The 17,154-nt window shown below is 36.6% G+C and overlaps 1 protein-coding gene across 1 annotated transcript in view; it reads left to right on the plus strand.

Moving 5' to 3' along the window:
- Positions 1-17,154, plus strand: part of LOC145680556 (FAD-dependent oxidoreductase domain-containing protein 2-like) — a 605,718-nt gene that overhangs the window by 133,615 nt on the left and 454,949 nt on the right. Inside the window, exon 2 of the mRNA XM_081751188.1 lies at positions 212-426. Coding sequence (XP_081607314.1) covers positions 222-426 — 205 coding nt within the window. The 5' untranslated portion in view covers positions 212-221. The remainder of the gene's footprint in view (positions 1-211; positions 427-17,154) is intronic.

Consider the following 17,154-nt stretch of genomic DNA (forward strand, 5'->3'; position numbering starts at 1 on the left):
TGTTTGTACTGCACCAAATTAATAAGATTCTCCATTTTCTCAGAAAACTATTCATAAGCTTTTACACTCACGAACTTAATTTTGTTTAGCTCAATAATATCTAACAATTACTATAGTATAATCTTTGGACCATTTTTTCCCCGTAAAACGTTAGTAATACCGCAAAAGTAAAGTATGAGTTCTAATTTAACATGTCTTTGTTGTATTACAGGTGGCGTGTGATGGAGTTTATTGTACTGCAAAATGCCCACTTGACATCAAGACTTTTCTTTGTGTTGTTGTTGGTGAATTCTCTATTGGCGCCTTCTCCAGCCACCTTTATAGACTATTGTGTGATAGGGGCTGGTCCAGCAGGACTGCAAATGGGCTACTTTCTACAGTCATCTGGGCGCAATTATCTCATATTCGAAAGGACAAACCAGTCAGGTAGGTGAAAAAGAAATAGAAATCCGTATAATTGTATCCGCATATTTAAATGTGAATCTTCAATTACATGCAGAACACAATTTGTAATAAGCACTAGTAAAGGCACTAAAGAGGATCACTCGAAAAAATATATTTTACCTTACATTTATGAATGAATTATGATTATAGTTGAAGCGGTCAGTATTATGTACATTGTCATACTCCATCTGTGTGATAGAGGCCACGGTGGCTCAGTGGTAGAGCGTTCACCATGGTGCATGGGGTCCCGGGTTCAAACCCTGCTCCCGCCAAGTGAACTTTGTGGTGGACAAACACCGTGTACGTGGGTTTCCTAGCGGTTCTACCGTTTCCTTCCACTTTCTTCATTCCACCATTTCATTCATTGCTCATCATCACCGTCTCCTTTAGCCTAGCCGGCATAAACTTGGGACGTAAAACTTTAAAATTTCATTTCATTTTTCCATCTGTGTGATATTATCATCACCAAGATTTGTTGAGGTCTAATTAAAAAAATCTTATATTTGAAGTTAAACTGACGCCAAACAAAAATCGTGCCCTAGGTTTTCTTTAGGTTTAACTAAAAAATCTTATATTTGAAGATAAACTGACACCGGACAAAAACAATATTCTGGGCATTTTTCCAATATTTTTTTAGGTTTAACTAAAAAAATCTTATATTTGAAGGTAAACTGACACCGGACAAAACAATATTCTAGTCATTTTTTTAAAAATACTGTCTTATACTATAAGTATGTGAACTTTTAACCGTACCGATATTTTTTAGGTTTAACCAAAACGACTTTTAAACTCTGGGAGAGACATCTGTTTGGCAACAACAAAAATTGTAATGTAGCCTTTACATATCCTCTCATAACTCTAGTTTTAAGCTCGTAAATATTTTTTTTGAGCGTACACAGTTCAGAAGTTATTGACTTTAATGAATGACATTTAAAGAATGAAGTTATTGACTTTATAAAAGACTTCAGATAATCTAACTTGTAACATTCTTGTCACTGAATGTTACATGGTAGTTGTTGACATGCGGTCTCTACCAAATGAAAACTAGGCTATCACAAGACTCGAATATAATCCGATGAATGATAGGCTGCATAAGGAAGCGTTAATATGTTTGTATAACTGAATGATAAGTGTATGACGAGTCTATAATCAGTGTATGAGTGACCCGAATGACCTTTGTTCTTATTTTTTAAAAGAAACGCAGAATGTCGATGTGAGCACAATAATGCATTTCTGTATAACCAAGTGATTTACTTATACGGCAAACTAAAGTATTCGTGAAAATATGAAACTGAAAGATTTGTTTGTGAAATCTCTAACTCAATCGTGTTTTCCGAATGCGTAAGAAAGACCACAGAACCATGATGTAAAACTGATGACCAAATAGAGGCTCGCAGGCCGAATCCACTTGTGAACTCAATTGAGAAATATATGATTAGTTCTTATTTGTTTTACTCTATGTCTATCAGGAAAAGTAACTACCATGATATTGGTAGAATGACAAGGATTTAACAAGCTTAATGGTAAAGTAAAGGGAATGTACGAAGAAAATTAACAGAAAAATACTCTGTGTAATGATAGTTGCAAAAGTAGTTTAATGTCTACAGTGATGAATTCTGTTTGGTACTAACTGTATTTACCAACTGACCAAATCAGATCTTATTGTTATAAAAGAGTGATTCGTAAGTTAGTTGTAGTTAGTGGAACACATGCTTCACAACATACAGAATCGAGACTTTACTGTTAACTGCAAAAACTATTTTCTGTAACTTTATGGTTAACAACCCCGTTTTGCAAGGGAAGTGCATTAGTACCAGATCGAGTATTACAAACATGCGGATTTCATATACAGTAGTTGTTTTATATATTTGTAGCTTAGGCCCTAATTCACCTAGACGAGTAAAACTAGGATACCCAGAATAGAACAAAGTTTCAACAGATGTACGTGTGTCTTACACAAATTGAACAAATTTACCTTGAGGAAGGGGGACAAGAAAAATGCAAAATGGTCCCAAATATAGTTCCTTTCATTATGGCCCACAAAGCGTTATACACTATAGCAAATCGGCGCCGTCACTGATGCAGTTTTTGCGCGTGTGCGGCTTGTGCCAAGTACTTATGTGAGCAATAACGCGAAAATGCTTCCTTGAGAAATAATGTAATTTAATGAATATTCACTCAAAAATGTATTACAAATTTTCGCACTCCACTCTCTTTAATTCATCAATATCATAGATGGCCTAAGTTTTAAATTAATATATTGTATAAATCCCACTCTGGTACAATTCAAACTTTATCAATTTGAAGCCCTTTACCAATTAAGATGAGGAAAAGAGAATTTTAATGGAAGGGAAAAACAATGTGCAAGGGATGGGATTTTTTTCATGTCATTATAAGTAGAATAATCAGGAGAAAAAGAAATACTGCGAGAGGTAGGTGCATTTATCTATATGTTTACATATAGTTAAAAGAAATATCCTTTCTTCTTATGGCGAGAATAAGTTGATGAAAAATATTTCAATCCTTTCCCCTTAAGATACATATTTCAATGAAATTGAAAGGATAAGCATTTACTGCATTTAGTGCATTAAAAATGTACATATGTCTATTAAATGTAAATCTCGCCTTATATGAAACTGAAGATAAGAGATATTGTAGAGTTGACTCGTTGATATTGAGTCAAAGTCAATGTGTAATTGCACCGCGCATGAACAACCCCGTGACATTGCCACGAGGCAAGCAACAATATCTTGTTAGTCACGAAAACAGCAGTGTGCTCGAACGTAGTTCTGATGCCACCGAAACTGAACAGATTCCGGAAGGAGTTCTCCGACACAGATTTGAATTGTACAGGGTAGTTCGGACCTCCCGTTAGTTTCAACAGTATAGTGTTAGTTATAGTAGAATGTCTATACACAGTCACTTTGATGTCTTAGGAGTTTTAAGAGTCATAAACATCGGTATGATCACCATCCATGTCGTAACACAGCTGAATTCTGCGCCAAGTTCTCAGATATTTTGCGAAGATATTCCGGAGTCACGAGAGTGAAGGCATGTTCCACTGTTGTTCGTAATTCCTGCGTTGTGTGATATCGTGTGTTTCTTACTTGTTGCTTTATGAAACCCCAGAGAGCATAGTCCGGTGTCGTCATATCTGGACTTCTTGGAGGTCAGGTAAAGGGAGCTGGTGAAGATGCATAACCTCTTCCAATTCAGCAGCCATGAAACGTCTGATTCAGGTAATAACTGTTACCAAGCAGAAAACAAATGAACATGGATAGCAATGTTACCAGACAATGCTGAACAATGTTACCAGACAATGATAAGGAATGTTACCAAACAAATGTGGGTAAAATCTAAAACAGTCAGAAAACACCAATTAGGGGTATGCCCACTTCCGCACCATCCTGTGGGTAAATCACGGATTTCCATTATGTTTTAAAACTTCTTGACGGAGACCTAGAATTTCTCATAAGTGTTTTTCTCCTACAATAGAGAATATTACTTTTGTTATTGGAGAACAGGAGTACAACAGCATACTAAGATTGAAACCAATAATAATAGCTGGTTGTCCGTAAATAATGGTAAAAATAGTATATCTTTCTTAGTTGTCCAGAGTCAAGATTGAGTGGAATGCTGATTTTATCTACTTGTCGTTTCTCTGATCATTTTCGTTGGCTTAAGATTGAGTTGGAGTGTCCGAATCCTAAAGAGAGAACATTGAAATTTGAGCACATTACTGCGGTTAAGATTTCACCTTAAACTATAGATCCACGTCTCATACTGGATTGGTGCTGAAAGGGACATTAAACTCTAATCCAGCCAATGTTTTACGCCATAAAACATGAAAATAAATATTTCCCTTCACTTTTATTTTTATTGCAGTTCAGTTATTATTGAATGTTGATGTGCAGTATGCCTTTCTTTTTCGCATTTTATTTTTAACTGTTACTCTCGGCTTGAATGCCATTTGTTGTTTTCTAAAGAATTCTCTTTTGTTTCTTTTCGGATTGTTTTGGTAAAAAAAAGTCACGTCGTTCGTGCTGTTGCACTTCGATGAGGCACTCTCTTTGGACCACCACACAACAAGAGTGAGTGTATAGGTGCGGGGAAACCAACCAATAGGCTGGGGGCTTGCTTTTGCATTCCACTGAGTGATTATGTACTACAAAGGCGTTCAGTAGGAGAGAGAGAGAGAGAGAGTGAGTGTGGTCGGAAACCAAAGCTTTTTTTTTTTTTGCTTTTCCTCGATTCATCCAGCGCTTTTAACTCCTTGGGCTATTGAGTTGAAATCTCGGCTCAGCAACCCATCTAGGCAAGCACCCACGCGCGTCATAATCTACATTCTTGCTTTCCACCTTTCTCTTTCTATCTTCTGTTTGCAACTAGAGCTCTCCCAAAAACTCTGAACACTTCCTGTAACACGCTTTCTCTCTCTCTCTCTCTCTCTCTGTCTTTACTTCCTCTACGCCCTCCTCTTCGAGTGTTCAGTTGAATTATCCGTACTATTATCTCCGTACTACACACAGCCCCCAAGCCTACATATAAGAAGGAACTACACATCATAACGTGTGTTGACTTTCCTTATCTCCTTCAGTGGACAAATAACTTTTCATACACTTTTAAGTGAAAAGGCATCTCTTTCGGCTTAACTGCTAATGTATTTTCTCTTTTTATTTGCAAACATGTCATAATCCTCTTAATGAATTCTTCTTTTCCTTTCCCCGATCGCAGTATCTTATCCATAAAAGAGATATGGTTTGGGTTTCAGCGAGAACTCTATAGCTAAATCTTTCCCTTTGATACCGACGAGGATCAAATCTCTGATGTATTAGGGATCAACCTTACTATTATTGAATCCTTACGTAAGACTCTTACTTAAGGGGTAGATATTTCATAATTCAAACCATTCTTCCTTTTCCCCTGATAAGCGCAAAATGAAAGTTGAATTTTTCCTTGGTCTTTATGAATCTCATATACAAAAATACGAGGTCTTTCTGGAGCTAGACACATAAGAAGTAAGTGTTATCGTTGCATTAAGCTAATTACATACTTACTGTCAAAAACACCTACATACCGAAATCAATATCAATAATTAGTTTGAAGCTCCGAGATTTCGTTAATAGATCATTAATGCATTGATATTCCGAAACACCGAAATATCGAAATACTGAATGCAGAACAATACTGAATTATAGAAATATCTAAAATAGTGAACAGTACAAAATACTGAAGAATACTGCAATACTGACGAACGTAGACGCTCTTGCACATAGATATTAAAAGTGTAGCTTGAGTCCATCAAGTTTGTATCTACTATATAAAAAAACAGATTATTTACTTTTGAAAGGGTTGAGAATATCATTCAATACACCTTCATTTAACAAGGTGGCTGTCCTTAATTGTGAGATAGGCTCATGAATACTGTAAGATAGAGGAGCCATAAGTGAGTTTTTTTGTTGAAAAAATCACATCCTCTTACGTTTCATAATGAAGCATAATGAGAGCATAGATGACCAATGTCCAGAGGTAGAGGGCCAGTGCGCAGTTAGTTAAGGCGTTAGGAAAATAAAAATAAGGGTAAAGGCTAGTTCGATGTTGGAGAATTTGGATCGTTGGAGAACGAGGACATGTTCTGAGTTGAATAGTGAAGTTAACTGGAGAACGAGTGCAAGTTGTGAGTTGGATAGTGAGTAAAGTTGACTGAAGAACCAGTGCAAGTTGTGAGTTGAATAGTGAGTAAAGTTGACTGGAGAACGAGTGCAAGTTCTGAGTTGGATAGTGAAGTTGACTGGAGAGCGAGGGCAAGTTCAGAGTTGGAGAGTGAAGTTAAATGAAGAGTGAAGGCAAGTTCAGAGTTGGAGATCGATGTTAAGTAGTGAACGAAGGGAAGTTCAGAAATTAAAGAATGAAGTTGAGTAAAGAGCGAGGGCAAGTTCGGAATTGTAGTTTAGGCGGAAGTTGATAGTGAACAGCTATCAGGATTTGAAGGTAGGTACGAGTAGCTTATGAGCGACAGTTCGGAGTTGAAGGACTAAAATCAATTGAAGGTTGGAGGGTAATTGCAATGAATACAGAAGAGTTAGCGATTGAGAGCGGATCAGGTCAAGGGTCAGATTAAAACCGGGGGGAAATAATGAGTAAGGTTGCAATAAAATATATTCCTAGATAGACGGCGTTGATTGCACCCAATATTTCGGAAGATACTGTTTTCAACGAAGGTCCGTAAGTTGAAGAGAGGTAGGTGAAGTACAATACATTTACAGATCTTGGTTTGCGGAAGAAAATTCATGTTCTTTTGAGAACAGAATAATTTTAAACATAACACAGAGACTTTGCATTTAATCGAACTTTGAACTCAAAAGAGTTTTAAGAAAATATTTTGATATCATCATTTTTATTCCCTCCTGCGTGAAGAAAAATAATCAATCTTTCATTTGTTCTTTGTCAATATTTTGTTTGCTTAGTTCGTCAGTAATCGTGTCAAGTTCTGCGTTATTAGTAAATGCATGGATGTGTATAATATTTGTGTTAAAAATTGTTTTCCTTAACAATTAACAAGGATATTGAAGTGTCGTCTTTTGTTTTTCGATCCAAATAACATTTTTCTTATGAACAAGCATGAATATAAATATAACAGTTATACACGTACCCATTTTTCATTTTATAGGAAGAAATAAAATTGTTAGAAAATATTTGAATGATAGAAATAAGCCAATCTGGGAAACATAATGGTAAATCATATTTTCTAACTTTCCAGTAAACTGAGAAAGAAGGTTCAACATTTCCATGAAATTCAATGCAACGACACATACCGAACAAGCTTCCCCTACAATTTGCAGATACATTTACGAAATTAAGCTACCAAAATACTGTTTTATGATTCAATTTAACCCAGTAATTCAACTTGACCGGAAGTGACGCTTATCCATTATGTTCACTCGAGCCACTCAAATATACAATATATAACATTTTGATTTCAAGGTATTTGTTAACGGCAAGTAGAAGCTATTGGAGTTTTGTAAAGCCAGGGGTGGACTGGATCTATGAAAAGGGTGATAATATTGATATTGAAAGGGCTCCTTAAAAAGGGTGGTGGTTGAAACATTGTAAATATGCCATTCTACAGTAATTCGTAGAAGTCTCAAACAAACTAAATTACTTTCTTTTAGTTCGATGTTTGATTTCAAAGGATCCCTGAAGTATCCCGATGATATAGCTATAACCTCAAATTAGTCAAAGTTTCACGCGCAATGAAAAGTTACGAGTATTATCAACAAAGATTCAAATAATATGCAGATTATATGGTATACGATTTCACAAAAACAATTCCAGGGCAGTTCAAGGAATGTTGTTGTAGTTTTAGCATTTATGATACAATCACAATGACTCTTGTACATCACAGTCCTTAAATTATCTACTGATAAAAAAAGTCTGAACAGGTCATAACAGGCAATATACGAATAGTATAGGCCCTATTCAACGATTCGCACCGGTTCGCTAGAACCGGTTGTTAAAATATTTCCAGTTTGCAGAACCGTTTGTTATACTTAGTAAATTTTGCCCAGTTATACCCAGGAACAGTAAATTTTAGTTTCACTATCTTTGATTTTAGAAATTCTTACAGCTACAGAGTTAAAGATAATTTCCCAGAAGAAACTATAATCATTTATTTCTTAATCTCAAATACTTAGATGTCAAGAATGAGAACTGGGATTACAGAGTGTAGTGGTGAAGGTTATTTATATTTGAAACGCATATATGCCATTATCAACCATTGTTGATCCATTGCTGGATTAAAAGTCTTTCCATTACTTTCTGACAATCATCTATCTTGGATGATTCGTTTCCAAAATTTTCGCAGTGCTACCTAATTTCGTGACACCACCTTGTATTAGGATGTTGTGTAGGTCCCTACTTGTTACTTGTGGTATCCAGTAAAAAAAATGCCTTTGTCTACCTTGTATAGCTTGTTTCCTAAGAGAGTTAAAACTATCTATCTACTTTCTCTCTCTCTGTATATATATATATATATATATATATATATATATATATATATATATATACAAGGTCTGTATGATAAGTAATGAGACTCACCGCGCCGCGGCGCGCGTGTCGCTGGAGCGGGTTTGTCGGTGATGGAGGATGTAGGGGGGGGTCCGAGCAAAGCAACGCACCGCGCGTCAGTTGGCTCCGAGCCTTAGTGGAGCGCGGACAAGCCTTGGACAAAGCCCTTGTGAACATTCTTGTCACGGCGGAAAATCAACAAACATGGAGGGTTCCATCGAACAGCGTTATGCGATCAAATTTTGCGTTCGCCTGGGGAAAACGGCTACTCAGACGCTTTCTCTCATCACGGAGGCCTACAAAGAGGAAGCCCTATCCAAAGCCCAGGTGTTTCGTTGGCACAGTGCGTTCCGGAACGGCCGGGAAAGCGTTGAGGATCTGGAGAGGGCTGGACGCCCGACAACAGTGACTACGGACGAAACTGTGGCAAAAGTGAGGGATCTCCTGAACTCAGACCGTCGATTATCGTTGAGATTGATTGCTGATGAACTCGATATGAACCACACAACAGTGCACAAGATTGTGACGGAACAATTGGGAATGAGAAAAATCTGTGCGAAACTGGTGCCGCGAGTGTTGACTGACGAACAAAAGCAACGACGTGTTGATTGTTGTCAGGAACTGTTGAACCTCATGAACAGTGACCCTAACTTTGAAGATGACGTCATAACAGGTGACGAGTCGTGGGTGTTCCAGTACGACCCTGAAACGAAACGTCAAAGCGCGGAGTGGCACACTCCTGCGTCCCCGCGCCCCAAGAAGGCCAGAATGTCGAAGTCAAAGGTGAAAACAATGTTGATTGTTTTTTTTGACAATGTGGGGGTGGTCCACAAGGAGTTTGTACCCCAAGGACAAGCCGTCAACGCCGCCTTCTACAAACAAGTCCTTGAGAGACTGCACAGGAGCGTCAAGCGGAAAAGACCGGCGATCGCTAGCCGGTGGAAGTTGCATCACGACAATGCCCCTGCCCACACCGCCTTCTTAGTGACCTCCTTTTTGACCCGGATTGGGGTGGAAGTCCTTCCACAACCACCCTACAGCCCAGATGTGAGCCCGGCCGACTTCTTCCTCTTCCCGAAGCTGAAGCCACGCTTGAAAGGAACCCGTTTTGCAGACGTCACAGCCATCCAAGCAGCCGTGACCACATTTCTAAAGGACATGCCGGCTGCTGACTTCCAGGGGGCGTTTGCAGCGTGGAAACATCGATTGCAGAAGTGCATCGACGCAAGAGGAGAGTACTTCGAAAGCTTTTAAGTCCCTGTACAGATCAGATCAATAAAACAATGTTTCCAGACCTGGTCTCATTACTTATCATACAAACCCTGTATATAGATAGATAGATAGATAGATAGATATAGATATATGGTAATTGTGGGTGATTAGGACCACTTTAAAAAAATCCTGCTGCTCCTTCATTGTTTATTATATTTTCCGAATTTCTAGTAAATATACTTCCTACATCTATTAGCCATTGATTCCACCCAGAAATGTTTACACATCCTCTAACGTTGGAGAGAAAATTAAAAAAAAAGACAAAGTATTACGAGTGGCCCTATTCACCATTGTTCATTGGGTGAATAGGGCCACCCAAAGGGCGAATAGGGCCATTGAGTTTACTTATCACAAAATTAAAATATTTGGAAAATACATTTATTTATCAAGACAGCAAACATTATATATTATCAATAGTCCGAAAAAAGAACAATAATGCCAAAAAAAGATTTTTTTTTCAAGAATAACGTAAGTACAAAAATATTGTTACTCTTACTGTGATACATTTGATTACAATGTATTCATGAAATAATGAATTATCAAAGAACAATGTAAAAAAATAGGTTTTCTTTCAGGATTCAGAATAATCATAAAACAGTAAATTAATCAAAATACTGTAGATTACAGAATAATATCATATGAAATTATATTGCTCGTATGAAATAATAATAATAAAATCACTCGATACTCAATAGTTACACTTGAGTCTGAAGTTACATTTGTATTTAAGAAGTAGAGACAATCAAGCATCGTCTGCATCGGAACATCATCTTCTCTGTCCTATACATCGTGCATGGGACCAAGCTTTACATTTCACACAAGATATCCAATCGCCGATGGATGAAGAATTGGAGTGGTAATACGAAATACCACAAAATGAACAAATATTGTCATCAATTGTATGTTCTTTGTTTTCTCCTTTCATTTTTTGACTTCCTTACGATTTTCCAGTAGAAGATCCAGGATCTCTAGCACACATTTGTTGTTGATTGGGTTTGAAAACCACATTCTGACGTTTTTATTAATCGTTGTTTTAACTCCTAGTCTTGGTCATTTGTAAAATATGTTTGTCCTCCTTTCTTTTGAACTGGTTTGAAACTTTCCTTACCTTTAATTCTTCTCTGCAAGCACGTGCTGGGATTGTCAGCATACATCCTCGCTGTTTGTCTTTGACTCATACCGTTTCTAATTACCTGGAGTGCCGCCTGAACAACTTCTTTAGTTCATTTGACTTCAGTTTCTCTTTCATATCTAGTCATCTGAAATTAAACAGTAACCAAATAATTCATATTTTTTCTTAAAGGCGTCTTAATATATGAAGACAACTTCAAAACAACATGACTACAAGCATTTAAACTATATAAGTCTACAAAATATGTTACAAGTATGGCGGTCCTATTCACCCCAAATGACTAGGCCCTATTCACCCAATTTACATATATTTTCATATCATTGGATGGTAACCCTACTTTCATGCACTGACTGACCTTGAACAAATGACTATTTGTTGCCCCATAACTATCGCTCTTACATAAAGAAATGTTTTATTGTTAGGAAGAACACATGTTATATGATACACAATTTTTTTCATCACTGACTTTTAACTTACAGTCGAATTGTAACAACTTACCTTAAAGGCTGCCACTTCAATTCTTCATACAATGAAAACTGTACAACCAACACGCATCCACCTGTTCCATTAATACTGCTCACGTACTAAACTCTCTCTCCATGAGACGTTTTACATTCTGCATAACTATCCAGCGTTGTCAGATTGAATTTTCTTAGAGAGGCACTGTTCGAACGGTGGCCCTAATCGCCAACATTTACCACATGTATATTTATTATAGAGAACTAGTTGTTAAAATATTAGAATAACACCACCCATTTGCAATGCTGAGTGTAGCTGAACGGAGGAGTACGTGGTGATCAGTTGACGCAATGTCGCAAGCAATGTGCAAACATCAAGTTCATGTGGAAATTGGGGAAATCTGCTTCAAAGACTTTGATAGCCTTAAAATAGTTTACAGTACAATGCTTTAAAGCAAAGTTGGCCTCAAAAGTGCCTGTTTCACACCGCAGAAGACGACCAAGACCAACGAGATGGCTAAATTGCGGAAGATACGGTACCAAAACAAGAATTTCGTCTGCGTTTCCATCAATGGGAAGAGCAGTTGAGCAAGTGTGTGTGTGCGTTCCGAAGAAGCCTACTTTGAAGACGATTAAGTAAATGTGTACTTATATTGTGGCAATAAAGAGTTGAAACAAAATTCCAGGAACTTTTTTGACTGCCCTGGTATAAATATTTCAGAGAAATTTATTAGCTATGTATTCGTTATTAAATCGATTTTTGGAAAGGGTGCACCGGGGATTTGTCCGGTTATCCAGCGAGCCAGTCTACCCCTGGCTAAACGTTCATATATTTTAAATAAATTATTCTTTAAGTGTTGAATCAACATTAAACCTGTAAAACTTTCATTTATTCCATGGGCCCTCTATTGTCTCTCTGTAATTTACCTCTAAACTACTTTTCCCAAACACGAAGACTTTGCCAAATCGCATTCTCGAACTCGAACATAATACATTAGTCCTTTTCTAAGGAAATCATTAACATTAACCATTCAAATTACTTTCCCTGAACTTTAAGTATAGACCACTCATGCGCAACAAGAGGCTCCAGGGCCGATCGAGGCCCACTGAACCCTTTCATCTGGTCCACTCGACCCGTTGTTTAGAATGCACTTTTTATGTAATCTCTTAAACTGAACTGAAAATTCTGCAATTCTCGTTTGCGCAGTGTGAAAGTGGTACTTCACACTGCTCAGGAAACAACACAGAAGTGAACGTTTCTCTTCAGCCCAAGCTCTCCCACTTGGATTTATGAGACAAACCTCGTCATAAGTAAAGCTTACAAACGCACGTTGGAGATCATGGTTACTTTTGTTTGCTGGTTTTTTTTCGTGTGTGTAAGCGTGTCTGTTTATTGTTTTTTGTTACTGGTAGTTTCTTGCGTGGTATTGTGTCTGTATATTGTGTGATGTTTTATCAGCTTATTAGGCCCACGTTAATAAAATTATCGTTACATAAAACAAGATAAGTAGACGCCGAATATCGTGTGTTCCAAGAAAAATTAACTCACGATTAGTTTGTTTCGTTAATGGAAAAGGTAAGCCACTTTGCCTTATTCGTCAGGAAAGTTTAGCAATAATAAAGGAGTATAACATTAAAATACATCATACTTCTATTTTTTAAAATTTTTTCTCCATTCTAGTTTTGATGATTTGCAAGGACGACTTCTCAATAATAATAATAATAATAATATAATAATAATAATGAAAACAACTGAAGAAAAACTTGTGTGGTTACCACATGCATTTTTTTTAAAAAGATAAAACAATGATGTTCACGAAGTTGTCCAAGCTCTTCAATTCTTCTGTAAATGTTATACATTGTCTTGAACGGCCCTCGACACCCGTAATTGCTCTGCGATTGGGCCACCCCCTGATCCAAGTTGCACATGCCTAGTATATACTGATCTAATGTATACTAGACAATATAATTCTTACACACCAGAATGGTAAGATATCCTGACTAATGAAAATACGTAGACAAAATATTTATTCCTCGCCAATTGTATTTTTTTTTCAAAAGTTTCTCCTAAAATAGTTTAAAATAAATTTGAGTTTTAGTTAAATTGTTTTCTTGCAATCGAAAGTGAAACATTCTTAATTCAAAACATTTAGCTCTTTCCCTTTGAAATGAAATTTCCTTAAAGGTGCCCTAAATAATTATTTCCAAGTTCAGCTGAGACATAGCTATATCTCTTTCTTGTACCTGATACGGTAGAATCATATTATTTTATTAAAAACAATAGGAAAATAATTAACTTCGTTTGTTTCGCGGAAATGAATTTTTCAAAATTTTGACGCTGAATGACTTCCCAAAGTAGAAGCAGAAAAATTAGTTTGCCGCACCTGTAATCAGTAGATATAGTAAATTACATAAAAATTGTGAGTCTGAAAGTACTGATTTGTCCATGTTTCACCGTGGTTAGTATACTATGTTTTCTTCTACCTTCATTCCTATGTTAGTCTTGGTTTCAACGAGAATATCTGTACAAAATTTCAAATTTCTGTGCTAGATAATTTCGGAAGTCTAGTGACGATGTCCTCGTTCAGGAGTCGCATTTCGAGAACTTCGTCTTATATTTAGGTTTTAGCACAAGAATATGTGTACAAAATTACAAGTGCCCACACCTAACAGTTTCGGAGATTTGATGACCAGTAGCAGATACTTTTTGCGCTCTCTTGTTTCGTTTACGGGTCATATTTCGTAAAAATCCTTCTTTGCTCAAACTAGAATTTAACGAGAACATGTGAACAAAATTTTAAATTTATGTGCCCAAGAATGTGGGAGAAAATAAGCCTCCTTGTTCCTCGTACTGGTAAAACTCTGTCTTATCCTGAGCTTTAAAGAGAAAATTTGTACAAGTTTTCAACTTCCCTTTCCCTTACCTCCGAAAACTTTGGCTAACAGTGAAATAAACTTCCAGAACCCATTTTATTATTGAGGGTCAATTTCTCAAAATTTCATTTTGTTCACAACCGTTAACCAAGAAGAACATGTGTTCATCATTTGAAGTTCCTACAGTGATGTGAGTGAGTCAATGATTTTATTTTTAAGTATTTACTAATAGTATGACTTGATGTGTAGCGAATATTTGGCACATATGCCTATCTATGTTGAAAATTATAGTTTTATATACTTTGGGTTCTGAGCATAGAGTCTAGTTAGTCGAATGGAAAATCTAGTAGGTTTTATTATCTGTACCTAACTCCATCAATTAATTTAAATTGATAAAGAGTAGGAGTGACTATTTCTATCCAAAAGCTCCCTGGGTTACAGCTCATCAAAGAAGCCAACCAAGTAGTTTTTACTTCGTGTATAAGATGTCGGATATTAGGATATTACTGGACAGTATGTTAGTGATTGATATGAATTAATGAATATTGTTCACCGTCGTATAACCGATTTTATTCCAAAACATTTGAAGGATACACGAAAAAAAAAGGGCTCATTGCAATTTTTGCGAAAAAGCCGATATGAACACTAGTTTGTACATCTGGTGACTGTTGGTGCTAGTTGGTGTCTGTAGGTGCAAACTAGCCTGTTGGTGCTCGTTTGCAGTCGTTCTTTCAGAAAAAGGTGTCCTGGGGGGTGGGGGTGGAAGCACTGCTGGTACTATTTTATTTATTATAATATTATATAAGTATTATTTTGGTCTCGTCCGGGGAGGGCACTCTCAGACTTCCGGGAGGGCAGTGCCTCCCAAAAAACATGTCTGGAAGAAACACTGCTCGTTTGTACTTCTAAATACACTACGAATATTGTGAAAGAAATGACTCGTTGCAGAGAAACTTACACAAGAAAAACAGCTATACAAGGAATAAAGGCGCCCATCAACATTTTAAATTGCTTCTCCTGACAAAAATGTAAAATGTCGATTAGCCCCTTCTTTCCGTGTACCCTTCATGTGTTATCAGATATTTTACTAACGGTACAGTCCACAATATAAATAAATGAAAGATACTTTTCTGAAATATTTACTAGCGTTCTGAAATAAATATGATGTTATATATGTAATGTTTTTATGTAGGAACATATATATATATACAGTCGCAAATTCTTGCATAAAAATCATGCTATCAATGATGTGGAAATTCTCATTGCTTACCATCAATTAACCTAAAGCACACCTGTTGCGCACCTAAAGCACACCTAATTTTACGAGAACAGTGTTGCCAGGGGACGCGTTTCTGTTAAAAAACATCCATTTTACGGACTTGCATTAAATAGCCTTTTTATATGCACAACACTGCCTTATATACATTTTCGCACCGATGGATAAATGTATATGTATACTGTACATACACACAGGAATTACCCCTCAGTAAATCAGTTTTCTGCAATTGAATATTGATTTTCTTCATTTTGCACACTTTTTTTTATTTTATACTTACGGCAATTTCTTTCGTCTCTACATAAAAACATTACAAGTTCCAACATTGGTCATGATCTCGAAAATATCCACATAGTACATGCTTACATTTGTTTCAAGTCTCAGGTCTTTATCATTCTTAGATCAAAATATATACGCAATCAAACTTTGGGTTGTGCAACTTTACGGGCACACTGTATATCTATCTATCTATCTATCTATCTATCTATCTATCTATCTATCTATCTATCTATCTATCTATCTATCTATCTATCTATCTATCTATCTATCTATCTATCTATCTATCTATATACAGCGTGTCCGTAAAATACTGCTATACTTTAAAGTGATACTACGTCGGTTTGGATAATTGTATTTAAATGGATAGACATTGGATGTGGCCCACGAGTGTCGATGCAGATATCAAGACGAAACGCCACACGTGCTCCAACATATCTGATGAAATGGAGTACACGGCAGCACTGATACGAATTTGCACTTCTTGCATGTTTTGAGGTAATGAGAGTACATAGACACAATCCTTTACGTAACCACATAAAAGGAAGTCACAGCCTGCTACTAGGCGACTTCGGCGGCCACTTGTTCCTCAATTCCCGGATTGACAGATAGTCTCCTAAATGGTCTTTCCTTTGATGACATATGCAGCCGCAATCCACAAAATAAAGGTACCACTTCAAAATAGACGTGCGCGTTGGAACTTGATGTTGAAATCTTCGCCTAAAAGCACGCTGAACAAGCACCAGACGCTATCTACGTGCTGTGATATTCCAAAACACACCAACTTCGTTCTTGTGGGGTAGCTATAACTCCTTAAAACTTATTCTATAATAACAACACAACACAACGAAAGGAAATAAATTTACGTTAGCACATTACGGCATAACAGTGCAGAAACATGAAAGCTTTCCAGGTGACCTCAAACAGAAACAGTAACTGCCTGCCAAACATCCAACAATGAACCCATATCGACTAATCACAAAGTAAACATGAGTAAATTTACTTTTTCTGTTTGATCCTTTATTGATCCTTTATTGACATTGTTGTCCATTGTTGATATGCACAAAAATATTTTCAAATGTGACCAAATTTATTTGAATACGATTATCCAAAGCAACATAATACCACTTTAAAGTGTGATAGTATTTTTATGGACACTCTGTATGTACGTCACATGGATTCTTGTGAAGAGGTAAATAGCACATTTACATCAAAATTTATATTTCAGTTTTTTGTGAACTCACAGGTTGAATTCACAAAGAGTAAAATAATATTAGTTTTTAACATGAAACAAATGTTTTTGTCAGATACCACTTTCTCTAATACTCATATGTATATATATTGTTTGCGAATGA

Source organism: Thermobia domestica, chromosome 3 (genome assembly GCF_964235325.1).
Source record: "Thermobia domestica chromosome 3, izTheDome1.hap1.1, whole genome shotgun sequence".
NCBI lineage: Eukaryota > Metazoa > Arthropoda > Insecta > Zygentoma > Lepismatidae > Thermobia > Thermobia domestica.